The sequence below is a fragment of the Bufo bufo genome, chromosome 2 (genome assembly GCF_905171765.1).
Source record: "Bufo bufo chromosome 2, aBufBuf1.1, whole genome shotgun sequence".
Taxonomy (NCBI): Eukaryota; Metazoa; Chordata; class Amphibia; order Anura; family Bufonidae; genus Bufo; species Bufo bufo.
Genome location: NC_053390.1, coordinates 259547547 through 259567730, shown reverse-complemented (window position 1 = coordinate 259567730; position 20184 = coordinate 259547547). Strand labels below are relative to the sequence as shown.

The 20184-nt window shown below is 41.8% G+C and overlaps 1 protein-coding gene across 8 annotated transcripts in view; it reads right to left on the bottom strand.

The window, feature by feature from the left end:
• CIT (citron rho-interacting serine/threonine kinase) overlaps positions 1–20184 on the bottom strand; it is a 155903-nt gene that overhangs the window by 34858 nt on the left and 100861 nt on the right. For 4 of the 8 annotated variants that reach the window (XM_040416520.1, XM_040416521.1, XM_040416522.1 and 1 more), the window contains exons 25-35: positions 19912–20109; positions 15438–15631; positions 14752–14799; positions 8823–8958; positions 5056–5160; positions 4383–4523; positions 4197–4304; positions 3937–4099; positions 3087–3251; positions 2806–2943; positions 2501–2681 (exon numbers count right to left, since the gene is read on the bottom strand). In XM_040416520.1, coding sequence (XP_040272454.1) covers positions 2501–2681; positions 2806–2943; positions 3087–3251; positions 3937–4099; positions 4197–4304; positions 4383–4523; positions 5056–5160; positions 8823–8958; positions 14752–14799; positions 15438–15631; positions 19912–20109 — 1577 coding nt within the window. The remainder of the gene's footprint in view (positions 1–2500; positions 2682–2805; positions 2944–3086; positions 3252–3936; positions 4100–4196; positions 4305–4382; positions 4524–5055; positions 5161–8822; positions 8959–14751; positions 14800–15437; positions 15632–19911; positions 20110–20184) is intronic. The other 4 variants (XM_040416523.1, XM_040416525.1, XM_040416524.1 and 1 more) reach the window with 1 other exon arrangement.

Here is a 20184-nt window from a genome sequence, read left to right as displayed (position 1 = left end):
AAGTCTGATGTCCTGGTATACCGAATTCCAGAGTAAGGGAGATGCATGGAAAAAATCTTAGAGATGATAGTGTGAGGAGCAAACAAGAGGAGAGCAGAGAAGGACGTCTTGTGATTATCAGACATTGTGGGGATGAATCAGGACATTAGGTCAGAGATAAAAGGAGGTGATGGACAGCCTTGTTTTATGGTTAGTATTTTGAACTGAACTTGCTGGGCTAGCCAGCCAGTGAAGCGATTGTCAGAGGGGTTACAGACGTGGATGTTGCAGTACTTTAGGTGGGAGATATGAGGGCATGCATTTTGCATTTTAGATGACTCAGGATTGAGGAATGAACGAATATTAAAATGGTTTGTGAGTTAGAGGGGGCAGTAAGTGGTAAGGGCTTGGATGTGCGATTTGGAGGGCAGGGAGGGATCAATGGTTACACTGAGGCAGTGGACTTGTGAGACTGGTGAAAGTGTAGTGTCCTTAACTGTGATTGATATGTCTGGTTGGGGTGAGGGGGGAGTCTGAGTGACATGGGGGAAAGATGATGAAGTTAACTTCCTCCATGTTGAGTTTCAGAAAGCAGGAGAAGGAGGCTATAACTGACAGACACACTAGAACTCTAGATAACAGAGAGGTGACGATTGGGTCACAGAGGCGATACTGAAAGCCGTAGTAACTCTATGAGCTGTCCTAGACCTAAGCTGTGTTTGGTTGGGGAGTTATGGGGAGAACCTGGAGAGGGCCAAGTTTCTGATGAATGGAGAGGAGGTTGTGAATGTCTGCAGCTCTATCCATTCAGTGCCATGGGAATTACAAAAACTGCTTAGCACAATATAATAACCACAGCACATTAGATGAATCCCCCAGTGAATAATAGCATATATTTCCTGAAGTACAGTCGTGGCCAAAAGTTTTGAGAATGACACAAATATTAGTTTTCACAAAGTTTGCTGCTAAACTGCTTTTAGATCTTTGTTTCAGTTGTTTCCTTGATGTAGTGAAATATAATTACACGCACTTCATACGTTTCAAAGGCTTTTATCAACAATTACATGACATTTATGCAAAGAGTCAGTATTTGCAGTGTTGGCCCTTCTTTTTCAGGACCTCTGAAATTCGACTGGGCATGCTCTCAATCAACTTCTGGGCCAATTCCTGACTGATAGCAACCCATTCTTTCATAATCACTTCTTGGAGTTTGTCAGAATTAGTGGGTTTTTGTTTGTCCACCCGCCTCTTGAGGATTGACCACAAGTTCTCAATGGGATTAAGATCTGGGGAGTTTCCAGGCCATGGACCCAAAATGTCAACGTTTTGGTCCCCGAGCCACTTAGTTATCACTTTTGCCTTACGGCACGGTGCTCCATCGTGCTGGAAAATGCATTGTTCTTCACCAAACTGTTGTTGGAAAAAGTTGCTGTTGGAGGGTGTTTTGGTACCATTCTTTATTCATGGCTGTGTTTTTGGGCAAAATTGTGAGTGAGCCCACTCCCTTGGATGAGAAGCAACCCCACACATGAATGGTCTCAGGATGCTTTACTGTTGGCATAACACAGGACTGATGGTAGCGCTCACCTTTTCTTCTCTGGACAAGCCTTTTTCCAGATGCCCCAAACAATCGGAAAGAGGCTTCATCGGAGAATATGACTTTGCCCCAGTCCTCAGTAGTCCATTCACCATACTTTCTGCAGAAGATCAATCTGTCCCTGATGTTTTTTTTGGAGAGAAGTGGCTTCTTTGCTGCCCTTCTTGACACCAGGCCATCTTCCAAAAGTCTTCGCCTCACTGTGCGGTGCAGATGCGCTCACACCTGCCTGCTGCCATTCCTGAGCAAGCTCTGCATTGGTGGCACTCCGATCCCGCAGCTGAATCCTCTTTAGGAGACGATCCTGGCGCTTGCTGGACTTTCTTGGACGCCCTGAAGCCTTCTTAACAAGAATTGAACCTCTTTCCTTGAAGTTCTTGATGATCCTATAAATTGTTGATTGAGGTGCAATCTTAGTAGCCACAATATCCTTGCCTGTGAAGCCATTTTTATGCAACGCAATGATGGCTGCACACGTTTCTTTGAAGGTCACCATGGTTAACAATGGAAGAACAATGATTTCAAGCATCACCCTCCTTTTAACATGTCAAGTCTGCCATTTTAACCCAATCAGCCTGACATAATGATCTCCAGCCTTGTGCTTGTCAACATTCTCACCTGAGTTAACAAGACGATTACTGAAATGATCTCAGCAGCTCCTTTAATGACAGCAATGAAATGCAGTGGAAAGTTTTTTTTGGGATTAAGTTAATTTTCATGGCAAAGAAGGACTATGCAATTTATCTGATCACTCTTCATAACATTCTGGAGTATATGCAAATTGCTATTATAAAAACTTAAGCAGCAACTTTTCCAATTTCCAATATTTATGTAATTCTCAAAACTTTTGGCCACGACTGTAGATTGACAAAAACTGTTTTTGTTTTTCCAAATATATTACAATCAGTATATGAAGTGACATACCTTGGGATCTTCATCCAGCCTTCCAGGCGAACAGAGCCAGTTGTCTCCTTCATTTGCATCCCTGGGGAATTCATCTTCTCTCTACAGAAGGCTTCGGTGAAGTGTGTAGCATATTCTGCAGGGAGGCCACATGTAGCTGGGAGGCAGGAGGAACACTTTGGGTGACACATGACCTGACACTCTTATAGAAAAACAAATAGAAATGCATGTTAACAATTCTGATCGTAAAGTGACAAGTGTGTCTACAAGCCCTTAACAATGTTGCATGTGTTATGGTCAGATGAAATCCGAAAAAATGTTCTTACCTAAACACTTAGCTCCTTGGCGCCCAAAGTGCACTGTGTCCAGGCATACAGAACACTTAGCCGCTCGCATAGTAAGACCAACGTTGAATCGGTGAGGAATATTATGATGCATTCGTTCTTTAAGGCGACGACTAAACTCTGCAGAAACCAAAATAATATATTATTAGTACAGTATACTACATTTCATTCAGTCCAAAGCAAAGATAGTTCCAGCTGAGAAATAGGAGAATGAGCGGTCATCATGAGCAAGTGACGGGCACATTTACTACACACATTCTCACCTTCTGGAGCAGAGGATTCTTTTCTACGACTGGACTGAGGAGCCAGCAAGCTGACAGCATTTGGTTGATGCTCTGGAGACCTGACCAATGCTGACATTATAATCTGCTGCCTTGCTGTACCAGGTGTAGATGGAAGAGGATGATCAACCACTTTCAGATGTGCAGCTGCATTATAAGCAAAAAATGGCGTACTGAAAATCCCATCCACAAATATGAAAAATACATCAGTTCACAGAATATATACTTGTCATACATATGTAGACACCGTGACCAACAGGTAAACCTCTATAGTTATTACAGTAATTAAAGGGGTCTTCTAGGCAGTGCCCAGGAAAACTAATAAGTGACGTTAGATCCCTGCACTATGCCCTACGTATCCTGATACTTAGTTTATAATGTCTGGACCCATGAAAGGTCCTCTTTAAAAATGGAAAGAGCTAGGGGGCTGTACAAAATAGAGAAAAGAATCTAAGTCTTCAGTGGACTCAGCAATCATGTGCCATTCATGCATACGTGACCGCTAAGGTCAGAGACTGGCTGCAGTGGTCATAAAAACTATGATGTTTTCTGCCATTGCTGCAGGACCAGGCGTTTAAAAGGTAAGGTTTGTGGCAATTTTAAAAAAATCTTGGAAAACCCCTTTAAAGAGTAACTGTCGTTTCAAAACTAAAACTTCTGACAAGCCACAGTGACACACTAGATTTTTTTTTTTAATTGACAGTTACACTTTAAATTAATTTTCTATTTTCAAAAAGAAAAAAAACCTTCCACTTCATCTGCTGTGTTGACTTTCACTAAACACTGTGGAAGCCACAAATCTTTCTAATCCATGAGGAATGACCAGTCTTACCTTCTTCCCTGGCAGACCGCAGTTCTATCCTTGTTTTTTGAAGCACTTCCTCAAGTTCCGCTGACCGCGCCTTCTCTTTCTCCAGTGCTACCTTTAACTCATTGTACTGCAAAGGAATTTGTGATGCCTGATTTGGGTCATCCCTGCGCCTGCCAAACAGACCCTGCAACACAGCCCAAAACAGGCAACTATTTTTGTTAAAACTCTGCAAAAAATAAAAATTTAAAATGCTTCATATATGAGAATATTTTATTTCTCACCTTTTTCTTCTTAGATGGCTGATCCATTTTTGCTTGCAAGAAGTCAATGAGTTTAGTTTGTTGGGAAATGGTCCCCTCCATTTTAACTTTTTCATGAGAGTAGAGAGCCTAAGAGATTAAATACCACATGTCTCCTTCCTGTACTGACCAATCAGATACCTTCAAGCTGGGCCAGAAGACACTTACCTGCATGTTCTCCAGCTGATATTCTAAGTCACTTCTCTCGGTTTTCAGCAAATCTGCTCGATCTAATGCTTCCTGAAGTCCTTGAGTCAGGCGAAAGATGTGATTCTTTTGAAGGTCCATTTGCTGCTGAAGTTTAGCTTGCTGCTCACATAAAACAGAACATTTTAGTAGTCTGAAAACATAATTACTTCCTCACAAGTGCCATATAATTATATTACAGCATAATACATACACAAACCACTAGTGTGGTACAGATCTGAGCAGAGTTGAGAAGATGTAAAGTACATACAGCCGGATGGACTATCAATGCAAGCCCTGGGAAGCGTACGCTGTGTATGCATTCTGCACAGTGTAAATATTCTCTTTAAGTGAACCCGTCAGCAGTTTCATTCCCTAACCACAGGCAGCAAGAAAACATCAACTGGCTCCCTCATTACGAAGTAAAGCTTTACTGTACCCAAGTGTAAAGAAACTGGAGGGGAGCCATCCGGCAGACACCTCCTCATGCTTGGCTCCTTTGAAAACTGAAATGCTGAAAATATTGTTCTCTGTAATGAGATTGCCTGTCTCTGTTTTAGGCGGTCCATGGTTAGGGTATGAAACTGCTGACAGTTTCAATTTATTACCAAAATGTTAGAAAAAGGTTTGAAAGCAACAAATAGAGGCCTCCTACCTCTTCTAGGAGTCGCTGCTTGAGTTCACGCTCAGTCTCAAGTTTCTGCTGCAAGCTGCGTGCATTCATCTCAAGCATTGCATGCTTCTTCTCCAGATCATTAAGCTGTGTGATTGATGAGATAGTTATTATTAGGCTTTTATTCTCTCAGGCTTGAGAAATGCCTTTATATTGAAATGATGTGTACACCTGATATTATTACTATATTACTAATATTGGAGTGGAATTGTGTAATAGAATACATTGAACTGTTTGGAAGAACAATGCATTGTGAAATTGTAGATAACATTTACACGACTGCCAATATGCCCAGATTGTTTAACATCTTGCTTCTGAACACTGGGCCAAAAAGTGACCCCCTTCTTATGTGGCCATTTAAAAAAAAAATGTATAGGGTGGGGGATGTGGAAAAGTCCCTGGGTCCACTAATGTCCCCTGTACAGGAATTTGGGGATAGGTCCGGTCTTCGTATAAACTGGGACAAGTCCATCGTGTTTCCGCTGGACCTGGTCCCTGATAGTCTCTCCCCTGAGACCACCTGTCTGCAGGTCGCTCACAGCTTCAAGTATCTGGGGATTGTGGTTTCGTCAAATATCGGCATTACGTGAAAAATAATGTGGAACCACTTCTAGACAGCATATTTGAAAAGATCAGTGAGTGGTGTAAACTCCCAACGTCTGAAACTGGCAGAAGTATTACCTTAAAATGATAATTATGCCGAAACTTAGGTATGTCTTACATAACTCCCCCCGTTTGGATCCCACAACAGATTTTTTTTTAGAATACAAAAGTTATTTAGAAGCCTGATTTGGCGCAAAAAAGGGGCCAGGATTAGGTTGATACTTTACAAAGAGGGAAGGATTCTGGGGGTCTTTCTATTCCTAATCCATGGATATATTTTATTTCCTCCTAGCATTTGAGGGGTTGGGGGAGGGCCCCAGGGGGACAGTACATCTGCGCGGCTGATAGCTCATAATATAGAAAGTGAATCTCCCATATCCCTTTTAGAAAATAGTGGTCTCTCTGGTACATTGGCGAGACACCCTACACTCAATTTGATATGTAGGGCATAAGTGTAGGGACCTGCTGTCTGTGCGGGGCTTTACCCAGGTCACTCCTATATGGAGAAATCCCCAGTTACCAGAACTGTTTCGCCTAGAGGGGTTTTCCCTATGTGAGCGGAAGGGCGGGATGTTCTTGTATCAGCTATATATTTATGGTGTACTTAAATCCTTTGAAAAATTTAGGAACGAGTTGGCTCTTCCTCACACAGCTTTCTTTCAATTTTTGCAGCTAAGGCATGCATCCAGGTACAGGCAAAATATATGTCGCTTAAGTGTACTTCAGTCCCATTGCTGCAACAAATCATCACATGTGCCTCCTCAAGTGGACTGATATCGTCAATATACAGGAATTTATTTACAAAATCCGTGAAACAGGACTCCTTGGTGGTCAAACAAAAATGGGAGGAAGAGGTTGGGAATATATCAGACAATACATGAAAAGACGTTTTGGCACTAACGTCTCAGCTATCAGTATGTGAAGGCCAACGTTTATCCCAACTATTTCTTGTTTATCGTGTATACCGGACTCAATCCTTTTTGTTCAAGATCGGGGTTAGGAGAGACACTTCCTGCCCTAGATGTGGGAAGAGTCCGGCATCCCTGATGCACATGTCCTGGGAATGTTCAGAACTTCTGAGTTTTTGGACAGACGTGTTAACATGTATTAAAGACGCTTATCATATTATGGTTCTGCCAGGCCCAAGGACGTGTGTGATGGGAATATTGGACATTACAAACAGGAATTCGCGCCTGGGGGTGCAGAGTCTGCTCTTCCAGGCCAGGAAATGAATAGCTAAATACTGGCTTAGACCACAACCACCCTCTAAGGTGGAATTCTTGAATAGAATGGATGAAAACCTCCGCCTGGAAAAAGGAGTATATACTAAGAGGCAATGTCTGGCTGAGTTTAATAAGATCTGGGATAAGTGGGAATCCTACAGGAATGGTAGGGCATAGTTGGCATATGTCCGCCTTGGAGGCATTGGGAGGAGTACCTTTGAAGATAAATGTGGATGATGAGGTTATATGCGCAACTGATTGGGAAATGAAGTCTCAATCATGGGGGGTGACCAGGGATGAAGGAGTTGTGACAATTTCATTGCGGGAAAGGCAGGAGATAAGGTCATATCTAGGGAGTAGGTACTGGTCCCTGTTGTGCTCAGACACGGGACAAATATGCTTGATATATGGTGCCCGTCTCATCTCTGGGTGGGGTGGGGGTGGGGGCAGTTTACTGTATGTTGAGACACATCTGAAAGAGTATATTTTTTCTTCTTTAATATTCACTGTTGTAACTTGGATATTAAATGTGCTTAAAGCATTGCTTAATGTCTGACCATCAGATATGCATGTATATAGATACCCCTTTCTTTTATGTTAATTTTTTGTTCCCTTTTGTATTTTATAAACTCGTTAATAAAAATTACATGATTTAAAAATAAAAATAAACTGTATAGGATTGGCATTCTGGTCCCCCACATATGAATCTATTGCTGACGTGGAGATCCTAGCTATAAAGAATTCAAGCCCAAAAGAAGAGCTGTTTGATTTTGGACCTCTGTCAAATACATTTTTTTTATTTTGGGACTGGGACTTAAAGGGGTTGTGCAGCAATTTATATTGATGACCTATCCTCAGGATAGGTCATCAATATCTGATCAGCGGTGGTCTAACTTCATCAATCAGCTGTTTGAAAAGGTGGCGGCGCTCTATTCAAACGCCGCTTCCTGTTTATTACACTACACGTCGTCTCGGAAGTGCAGGTCATCAATATAAATTATACTACGCCGCCACTCTACAGGAGACAACACGTAGAGTAAAGACCCCCTTGTCAAACAGCTGATCGACAGGGGTGCCAGGTGTCTGACCCCTATCCACAAGACATGGGATAACTAAAAGATCAATGACGATCTGAATGCTGGGACCTCCACTGATCACAGAGGCCCGTATCCCAAAATGGATGGAGAAGCTGCCGTACTTGGCTATCTCCGACATACCCATGGAGTGTCACAGCTAGAGATGAGCAAATCGACTTCAGATGAAACATTCGAAGTCGATTCGCAAAATACTTCGTTAGAATACTGTACGGAGCGAGCGCTCCATACAGTATTAAAATGTATTGGCTCCTATGAGCTGAAGTTATTACTTTGCGATGTCTCGCGAGACTTTCGGTAATAACTTCAGAGATGAATTTCTACTGTATAAAACCTTTTACCGAACTAGGGTTCGGTTCCAAAGTACTGCTGTAACTTCGGCTCATAGGAGCCAATACATTCTAATACTGTACGGAGCGCTGTTTCATCCGATGTCGATTCGCTCATCCCTAGTCACAGCACAAGCTTAACCTGTTGTTCCATTCATTTCAGGGTAAGGGGCCCCTATTCTCATGATTGTGGGGGTCCCCTGCAGTCAGACCCCCACCAATCCTATAGTTGTATCCTATGCTGTGGATAGGGGATAACTTTGTATAACTGGAATACCCTTTAGTACAGCCTCATAACATCATTTGGATGTTTTCCTTAAAATTCTGCTAAAGCTGTATATATGGTTATTTCAGTCTATTAAAATAGTCTAAAGATGTTTCCCCAGTTTTGTCAGTGGCAGAGTGATGATGAAAACAGGGCTATGACCTTAAACTAAAATGCTAAGCTAATTGTCACAATCATGAATTGATGTCAAACCACCTTAAAATATTACACTAACCTTATCAGAGAGACTTTCTGTTTTGAGTTTTTGATCCTTGAGCGCTTGTTGAAGAGCCAAAATGTCTGCCTTATGTTCTTTTACTGCCTGTTCCACCATTTGTCGAGATTCTGTACTCCGTTGATCAGCTCGAGCTCTGGAAATACAAGTAAGCAGTGCTCCAAATAAATAACCCTAAATCTCACTGTATGCCGCTACACGTTCTGAAAATCAAAACTAAATCTGATGACACAATCGGAGTTATAACTGAATTCAGTGCTTCACTTTCAATTGAAAACTGGTATTCTTTAAGTTTGGACATAGAGCCATAGATCAGCTATCAGGACATTTGCCCACACAGCCTGATCTGTCAAACAAATGTCCAATTTCCCCACAGACTAGGACATGTCTCACCAACCGTTTAGGCCAGGGTGATATCACTTTATTATGGCACAGCAGAGAACTGACTGATCTCAAAATCCACTTGCATAATTACATGCACTACTTGTAGTGTTTTCCCATACTCGATATGAAGATCTGCCCAGTTGTTGTATCCGACCAAGACAACTTTAAACAAAGTTTATAGAGAATCTCCCAGGTTATCAGAATTGGGCCCTTTGTCTGGGATAGAGTAGAAAACCAACAAAGGATTTCATCTGCTTTTTTTTTTAGTTAATATAATTTTTTATTTCCATACCTGTGCAAAACTCCAGGTAGGGAGCAGGTGAGTAAGGGTTTTTCCACAGGTACCACAGGCTGGTGTGGAAATAAGAACAAAGAAAAATCTGCGAAACCCTTTAGGATTGCTGAAGCTAATGCGCTGTTCAGAAGCCATTCATTTTCATGGGAACAGTCTAAAGCTTAATTTCTCATGTAAGGGCATGTTCACGAGGCTGATATTTCACACGGATTTAAATGTGGATTTTGAATCTGCCCAAAATCCACCTAACATTGGGAACATGGTAGGTGATATGGTGCTGACTTTTCATTTCAGATATCCGAAAATAACGGGTAGTCAAATGTGGATTAGTCAAATTAAATCAGACTAAATTTGTGAGTGGATCTGTGTCATGTCCAGCTGCAAATCTGCGGCTGATTTTTCAGATGGAAAAATACACCATGGGAATATGGCATAAGGCCTCTTTTCGTTTACGGTCTGTTTTTTGCGTTCCGTATACGGACCGTATACTGAACCATTCATTTCAATGGATCCGCAAAAAAAAAAACGGAAGGCTAATCCGTATGCCTTCTGTTTTTCTGTTCAAAGATAGAACATGTCCTATTATTGTCCGCATAACGGACAAGGATAGTACTGTTCTATCAGGGGCCAGCTGTTCCGTTACGCAAAAAACAAAATGCACACAGATGTCATCCGTATTGTTTCCGGATGCGTTTTTTGCGGACCGGAAAATACTGAAAAAGCCACACGGCCGTGTGCAAGAGGCCTAAGGGAAATGTTTGAAAGATAACTGCTAATTATGAGGATTTTCTGCAACATTCGGGATCAGCTGGATGCAGGTGACCTGCTTAGAAGACCAGCGACAGAAGAGACCACATGGTCCATCTAGTCTGCCCTTATATTATTTACTTTTTATTTTTAACTTCGGTTAAATAGCGGTTTATCCAAGGTATGCTTAACTTCCCTTTGTGCCGATTTCCCAACCACATCTGATGTTAGTTTACTCTTTTAGTAATATAATAATTTTTTTGATTGCTTCTGCCCCCCGCCCCACAACTAATTTCAGGCTGTGCCCCCTTGTACTTGTTTTAGATTATTATCAAACACTTCCTTCCTGAACTTGATTTAAACATTTATAGTATTTAAAAGGGATGTCACCAGTTTCACGCTGTCCTGTCTGAGGCATTGATGACTGCTGAAAAGTGTTCTCCAGAGAACAGAAATTGTCATCTCATTATTAGGCCTCTTTCACACGGTCAGTATTTGGTCAGTATTTTGCATCAGTATTTGTAAGCCAAAACCAGAAGTGGAACCTACAGAGAAAACGTATAATAGAAATATTTGTGCCTCTTCTATGTTTTGGACCCACTCCTGGTTTTGGCTCCCAAATACTGATGCAAAAATACTGAACAAATACTGACCGTGTGAAAAAGGGTCTTAGGCTTAGTGGCAGGAATTTGTTTTAGATAATTTGATAAAGAAAATCACTAATAAATTTTAAATAAAAATAAAAGTTTTAACGGTAATTGCCATGTGAGCCTTCCATGGACAAGATGGGAATAACCTGAGTAAGCATTGAGCACTGAGTTACAGAAACATTTGTCCAGCTGCACTCCGGCAGTGAATAGGAGCTACGAGCTTGGCAGTTGCTCGCTATGCTAAGCTCGCTGTTTGCACAGCTCCCATTCACTGCTATGCAAGTTAAAGAAAAAGGAGCGCAGCCTGCTTGACTCTACCTACCTCTGGCCAATACTTACTCAGGTATTCCTATTTTGATCATGAAAGGCTACCTACCTGGGAAATAATCCTTTAACATAAAAGTTTTCTGATTTTCTGAAGACACATTCCCTTTAACCCCGAAGAGTATTAAATTATAACTACATTATTATTATTATGTAACAAGAACCCAGCAGCAAAAGACAATAAAGGATTGATGTAATAGTTACCCAAATGAAAAACTGTGTAAATAAATAGGAAATTATTGGAAAACATGGGTTAAGAAAAGGTTACATTTGTTAAACACAAAAAGGGGTAATGATACGTTAAGATTGAGGGATGGAAAAATGTGGTTTTCATTAAAATATTTACAAAGTGGGAAAGATACAATGAGTTAATTGGTAGTGTTGCGGGAACTTGTGTTTTCAAGTTCGGAGTACAAGGTTCAGGTTAGGCTACTTTCACACTGGCGTTTTGGCACTCCATTTCTGAGATCCATTCAGGGCTCTCACAAGCGGTCCAAAATGGATCAGTTTTTCCCTAATGCATTCTGAACGGAAAAGGATCCGCTCAGAATGCATCAGTTTGCCTCCGTTCAGTCTCCATTCCCTCTGGAGGCAGACACCAAAACGCTGCTTGCAGCATTTTGCTGTCCGCCTGACGAAGCGGAACCAAACGGATCCGTCCTGGCACACAATGTAAGTCAATGGGGACAGATCCATTTTCTCTGACAGAATCTGGCACAATAGAAAACGGATCCGTCCTCTATTGACTTTCAATGGTGTTCATGACGGATCCGTCATGGCTATAGAAGACATAATACAACCGGATCCGTTCATGACGGATGCATGCAGTGGTATTATTGTAACAGAAGCATTTTTGCAGATCCATGACGGATCCGCAAAAAAGGCTAGTGTGAAAGTAGCCTTTTCTAAGAATTCTGTTATGGATTCGGCTACCACGGATCATAAGTTATGGTCCGTGGTAGCGGAATCAATAATGGAATTCTTAGATAACCCGAACCTTGTACGCCGAACTTGAAAACACAAGTTCGCTCATCCCTATTAATTGGTAATACGCAATATGCACTATGACACTCATGCTTCTAACTCAGGAGGAAGCACAATGGCTTCTTAAAAGAAGTGTCACGCCCTGCCCTGTGACAGGTCTAGGAAGATCTGACAGACTTGCTACACGTGAGTCTATCTGACAGATTGTTCTGTTTCTCTTTGTTGTGGTTTCGGGCAGGATCCCACCTCCTCACAGGTTCTGCTCATTAGCTATTTAGTGGTGCTATTTATACCCGCCTCTCACTATAGTTCTTGCGGTTTATATTTGCTTCTGGAGTTCTCAGCTGGTGTTTGGTGATCTGTCCCCGTCCGTCTTATGCTAAGTCCTACTCCTTCCCTTTTGTTGTTTGTTCTGGCTAGGCCTCAGGTAGACGCTGGTTCCTGCACCTTGCGCTAGGAACCGGTTGTCTTATCTCCAGCTCCCTAGCTGAGGGTTTTCTTCAGTTTCAGCTAGGCTTAGGTTCCAGCGCATGAGCACTTCCACCCTAAGGATTTGCTCATGTTGTCAGCAGTCAGGGAAAGGCTCAGGGTTTGTCAGGTGGTGACCTTTCCCTGTTCCCTAGCTTTGGGGCCCAGCCTGGTGTGTTGTTGATTTTGTTGTATTTGGTTTGTTTCCCTTCCCTCACCTACCGTGACAAGAAGATGTCTTCGTCCAGATGGCAGGTGCCTGGAAGTTTTCCAGGATTTAAGATTAGCAATACATAACGCAGTGACCAATGTGCCTTGTCTTCCAAAAGCAATATATTTCTATATTTTTCCGCTCACATAACCGGATGAGGGTTTTGTATGTTTGCAAAACAAGCTATATTTTAATGGCACCATTTACCATATCATGTATTGAAAAATTTAAATTCATTAAAAATAAAACCAGCAATTCCACAATTGTTTATTGGGATTTGTTTTTACGGCTTTCACTGTGTGCAAGTCAGTACAATAACAACTATACCAAATTTCTATAGATTTGCTTAGAAAAACATTGAGAAAAAATTGCTGTGCGTTGTCATAACTTTTTTGTACTTTCTTTTACAGCTGAGATGTTTAATACCTTGCTTTTTGGGAGGTAAATTTTATTTTGATTGAAACAATTTTGGGGAACATATGACTTTTTGTACAAGGTGACAAAAAAACGTGTTTCAGACATTTTGATTTTTTTTTTCTTCTGTTTTGAAATTCACCACACAGGATAATACTGTATTTTTAAATATATTTTTTTACTTTGAATTTTAGAAGTTCAGTATTTGCACTGAGGGCCATTAAACACGTGAGTGATCTTTTTTATGTTCGGTGCATTCAGGGTCTTTGTTGTTTTCACCTTATGACCCAGACAACCCTTTTAATATCAGGAGAAGAGAGAGATCCTCTATAAGTCTATGCTTTTCATGAAAAACAAACCGGCAATGTAACATTCACGTACATTTTTATGGGGCCAATGAATACCAAAAGGGTGTAAAAAATAAATCCAAAATATATACAGTACATAACAATCCTATTGGACAGGCAGATATTTCTTTATTAATGAGTGCTATTTAGCAAGTCTTTTGTATTCAAAAGACGTTCGATTACACAAAACAATAATCGCAAAATATTTTTCTCTGTTTCCTCATTATTGTTATCATTGCTCGGTTGCTCCTAGAGCATTTACACTGCTAACGACTAAGGCTACTTTCACACTCGCATTTTGGGCGGATCCGTCATGGATCTTCAAAAACGGATCCGTTACAATAATACAACCGCATGCATCCGTCATGAATGGATCCGTTTGTATTATCTGTAACAAGTCAATGGGAGACGTATCCGTTTTCTATTGTGCCAGATTGTGTCAGAGAAAACAGATCCGTCCCCATTGACTTACGTTGTGTTCTAGGACGGATCCATTTGGCTCAGTTTCGTCAAGCGGACATGGTCTCTCAGAATGGCCCGCTTGTGAGAGACCAGGACGGATCTCACAAACAGAAAGCCAAAATGCGAGTGTGAAAGTAGCCTAAGATTTCTGATAAGACGATGGATGTGGTGGCAACTAACGATAATCTTTCAGTCGGGCAGATTTGTCCAATCCATGAAAAATTTATGATTTATTGCTCGCCGTTCGATAGCTGCATACTTTTACGTGACAATTTCTCAAACTTGAACAATTATATGAAAATTCTAATACTACTCACTCTGTCTAAAGGCCGCTAGGAGACAAACGTACTGTGAATAGTTTTATCTGGTTTGGACAAATGGGAAAAATGGTAGAGATTGGATTTGCTTGGATCGGATCAGATTTTAATTAGAATCACCTACCTGTAACAACTGATTCCATTTTTAAAATATCCTTTTGTACATTTAGTAGATAATGATGGTAATGCAAAAATGGTAGGGTAAAGTATAACAGCTGTATGGTATGCATGGAAAGGCTTGCTCCAGGCAAGGCAGTGCTGGTATGATATGATAATGCAAATCTGGTGCCGATTTTGTTGGAGAAAAAGGAAAAAAAGAATAGTACCTATTCAGCCCAGAGCCTGTAAGATGCTGTCTCTCCGCTTGGCGCCAACTGCGGTACAGAGCAGGAGACACTGAACGTTACGATCCAGTAATAACCTCACAGTATTCATTATCTTCCTTGCTTTACAGTGTGAATACAGATCATGTTCACTCCCTCCAGTTATGACTGTAACAGTCTCATATTTCTGACATGCCCCAAGATCATCAAAGGCGGCCACCGGCAAGGATCACTAGTCTAGCCATATACAGATGTATAGACATACAGATATCTGTATAGTCTACACATATACAGATATAAAAAAAAAATCCACTTATTTAGACGGGTGAAAGCAGTGACTACGCCAAGCATACATGAACCTGTGTACACCCCTACACAAAAGACCAGAACATGCGACAATGTGTATAAAGTACCGTTTGGAAAAATATGATCCAGCCTCTTTGGCTAAAGGCTAACTACAATATACATACCTTATGATAATATGTACCAAAGGAGCTTTTAACTAGAATAGCATATGACAGACGGGTGCTGCTTCTCAGGAATGGTGCAAACAAGGATCAGCACATTTTCAATGACCATGTTAAGATGCAAGTATAGGTTTAGCCGAATGTCAAGGAATACAAAAAAAAAAAGTGCATCTATGCAAAGCAAATCTAAAACACATAGAAGATAAATATCAGAATCTTTACCTTCCCTGCTTTTCAGTATCCAGAAGTCTCTGGACTTCTCGGAGTCTACACTCAAACTGCGACTTCTCGTCTTCGAGTGAACTCCTCCAGCTTTCCCACTGACGCTCCTTTTCTAGCAGCTCATCATTCAGTGCCTCTAAATCCATTACCTGCTCCTCCAGCATTGTGCATGTAGTCTTAAGAGCTTCCATTGTCTGTAATTATTGGATCACAGCTTTTTAAATCATATTCATAGATTCTGCCATATAAATAAGTATACTGTACTCATAGGACACTCAAGAGTTTCCTAAGACTTGTGTCAGTCAGGGTCTTAGGATCTTTTTTCAATACCCCTTACGGCCTGTGTATACAGTGTAGAAAACATAAAATAAAAGGTTGGCTTAAAGGGGATGTCTACCTATTAAGGAATTCTGGGTAATCAGGGCGAATCTACTGTTCAGTATCAGCATCTCTCGGCCAGAGTGGAGAAAGTGTTACAAACAGCATCTCTGGTTCTTACGTATTACACAGACAACTCAATGATTTGAAGTGTAATGCTTAAAGGGGTTGTCTCACTTCAGTAAGTGGCATTTATCATGTAGAGAAAGTTAATACAAGGTACTTACAAATGTATTGTGATTTTCCATATTGCTTACTTTGCTGGCTGGATTCATTTTTCCATCACATTATACACTGCTCGTTTCCATGGTTACAGACCACCCTGCAATCCATCAGCAGTGGTCGTGCTTGCACACTATAGGAAACAGTGTCAGCCTCTCTGGTGGCCGGGACCATGGGAGCACACATAGGCTAGTGCTTTTTCCTATATTGTGCAAGCACGGCCACCCATGCTGGATTGCAGGGTGGTCTGTAACCGTGGAAACGAGCAGTATAAAATGTGATAGAAAAATGAATCAGGCCAGCAAAGGAAGCAATCTGGATAATAACAATACATTAGTAAGTGGCTTGTATTAACTTACTCTACATGATAACTGCCACTTGCTGAAGTGAGACAGCAACTTTAATTTCCCCTGTGGTGGCACGGTCAGGAAACGGAACACTTGCTGCCAAAGTAGCCCCACAGTATACATGCAGATGATCCATCAGGGAGCACTTAGTGATTGTTGTAATGTAATACATATATAAGAATATGTAATTTACCAATAGTGATCAGCTAATTGTCAAGGTACCTTTCTAACACCTTTAGAGAGAAACTGTCTCCATGCAAATGCAGTGCAATGTGCAGGCAGCATGTTATAGCGCAGGAGGAGCTGAGCAGATTGATGTATAGTTTTATGGAAAAAGAGTGGCAACGTGTCATTTATTTATACCTCTGCTGTTTTCATGCTTAGAAGTCATGTGGGTGGACTTTTCTGTGATTGACAGCTAACTCTGCACAACTAAGTATATGGGGAAGGCTGTCGATCACCACACAGAACCACCAACAGAATAAAAAATTAATTATACGTTTTACTGAATCTTTTCCGACTAAACTATACATCAAACTGCTCAGCTCCTCCTGCTCTATAACATGCAGATTGCACTGTGTTTTCACAGTGACATGTTCCTTTTAGAGAGAATCGATAGTTTTCATTTATAATATACAATTGTATTTTTGCTGCTGATACCAGAGATCCAGTAGGTGCCGTGACGGTAATGCTAGGAATGATGACCGGGTCTTGTACTTGTTCTGCACCATTTCTTCTCTACTGCACCTCCAGTCTGTACAGACATGAGATTCATGGAGGCAAAAAATGCAGCTAGCCTGGTGTCTTAGAGCTTAGATACGCACTCTCCATGCAAAAATGAACAAGACTTTAAGACCAAATACACCTTTATTTAAAGAAGGAGGCCCAATTGACTATTTTGATTGTGCTGCCAGCAATATACTTCAGTTATATATTGAAAAATGTAAAGATATTTCCAGTTCTATTAAAGGGCATCTGTCAGCAGATTTGTACCTATGACACTGGCTGACCTGTTACATGTGCACTTGGCAGCTGAAGGTATCTGTGTTAGTCCCATGTTCATATGTGCCCGCACTGCTGAGAAAAATGAAGTTGTAATATATGCAAATGAGTCTTTAGGAGCAACGGGGGCGTTGCCGTTACACCTAGAGGCTCTGCTCTCTCTGCAACCGCTGCACCCTCTGCACATTGATTGACAGCACCAGGCAGTGAGAATATCATCACTCGTGGCCCTGTCAATTAAAATACACAGGGCACAGCAGAAAAAGCAAAGCAGTGCTCCAGACTAAAAAAAATACCTAGTAGCCATTGGCTCCTGAACTGAAAAATTTAGGAGCCAAATTAAATTTTTAGTCACCAGCCCGGCACCCCCATTGAAATGCCTATTCTTGTCCGCAAGCTGCGGACAAGAATAGGACATGCTCTATCTTTTTGCGGAGCTGCGGACCCAAAATCGGGGCTGCGCTCCGTAATTGCGGCTGCAGACAGCACACTGTGTGCTGTCCGCATCCATTCCGTCCCCATAGAGAATGAATGGGTCCGCACCCATTCCGCAAAATTGCGGAAAGGATGCGGACCCATTTTGCGGACGTGTGAATTGAGCCTTATACTTAATATTTTGGGGTACTTTCACACTAGCGTTTTTCTTTTCCGGCATAGAGTTCGGTCCTAGGGGCTCTATACCGGAAAATAACTGATCAGGTATATCCCCATGCATTCTGAATGGAGAGTACTCCGTTCAGGATGCATCAGGATGTAAAAAGTGTAAAAAATGTGTAAAAAGATACAAGACGGATCCGTTCTTGCAATGCATTTGTGAGATGGATCCGCATCCGGATGCGTCTCACAAATGCTTTCAGTCACATCCAGATCGGCGGATCCGGCAGGCAGTTCCGACGACGGAACTGCTTGCCGGATCACACTGCCGCAAGTGTGAAAGTAGCCTTAGTGTTTGTGTTTTTTTTACTTACTATTAGCCCCCTTAGGGGCTGGAACCCTTGTCCTATTCACCCTTAGGCCCCTTTCACACAGGCGATATTTCCGCGCTGGTGCAATGTGTGAGGTGAACGCATTGCACCCGCACTGAATCCGGACCCATTCACTTCTATGGGGCTGAGCACATGAGCAGTGATTTTCACGCATCACTTGTGCGTTGTGTGAAAATCGCAGCATGTTCTATGTTGTGAGTTTTCCACGCAACGCAGGCCCCATAGAAGTTAATGGGGCTGAGTGAAAATTGCAAGCATCCGCAAGCAAGTGCGAATGCGGAGCGATTTTCACGCATGGTTGCTAGGATGAAAGTCTATTCACTGTGGTTGTTTCCCTTATAACATGGTTATAAGGGAAAATAATTGCATTCTTTAATACCGAATGCTTAGTAGAAGGTCAATTGAGGGTTAAAAAAATAATAAATGAACTCACCTCCTCCAATTGATCGCGTAGCTGCCGGTCTCCTGTTCTTTCTTCAGGACCTGTCAAAGGACCTGTGGTGACATCACTGTGCTCATGACATTGTACATCACATGATCCATCACCACGGTAATGGACCATGTGATGAGCTCAGTGACGTCACCACAGGTCCTGAAGAAAGAACAGGAGACCGTCAGCTACGCGATCAATTGGAGGAGGTGAGTTAATTATAATTTTTTTTAACCCTCATTGGCACTGCGCCACCAATGTTTATTATACTGGGGTGTTGGGGAGGGATGGCACACCAATGAAGATAACTGACCTGTTAATACATATACAGGAGGCGGGTGCCGAAATCAAATAGCCGGCTCCCGACCTCTATGACAGGGAGCTGCGATCAGCGGCAGTTAACCGCTCAGGTACCACACCCGCCTCCTGTATTTGTATTAACAGGTCAGTTATCTTCATTGGTGGCGCAGTGGCCACAGCCCCTCCCCTCCTCCTCCTATCTGTCTTCTTATTGGCGGCGGCAGCACAGGGGGGAGGGAGAGACTCCTCCACTGCGCTGCTGAGAAGAACATCGGCGGCGGGCAGAGAACTATCAGCTCCTGTGCCCCGCCACTGTATTCAACGGCAGAGCTGCCGCGGCGGGTCTAGTCGCAAATGGCAACAAGACTAAAAAGTCTTGTCGCCATTTGTAAATTCTAAGTCGCATTGGCGACCATTTTGGTCGCCATCTGGAGTAATGACAACGCCCCCATTGCTCCTAGGGACTCATTTGCATATATTAAAAATATCATTTTTCTCAGCAATGTGGGCACATATGAACATGGGACCAACACAGATGCCTTCAGCTGCAAAGTGCACATGTAACAGGTCAGTCAATTTCATAGGTACAAATCTGCTGACAGATGCCCTTTAAGATGGAGAAAGCCAAATACATGACAGAATTCACATCTTATATAGATCATATAATATCTGATGATTAGGTAACAATGTAGGACACTTTGCTATGATAAAAATAAATAGAAATTCTTAAAGTCCTCATATAGGGCATGTGAAGTACATATGTGTGCTATTGGATTTTCCATGCACGGAAGGAATTACAAAAAGCCTACCTGTTTTTGGCTAGTAAGCTGCATCTCCCGCTCAGTAATTTCTCTCCTTAAATGGTCCACCTCACTCCGAATTTGTACCATTTCTTCTGCAGCTCCAGAGACCTCATTCAGCTGTTTGTTTAGATAAAAGTTTTGATTGTTCAAATCTGCATTTTCTTCACTCATACGGTTGAGTTGATCTTCTAGGTCTGTAAGAACCTGGAGACAAAGTGTATTCAGAGTATTTAGTGTATGGGTGCATTTCCATAAAGACGTTCTTGCTATTTTATTATT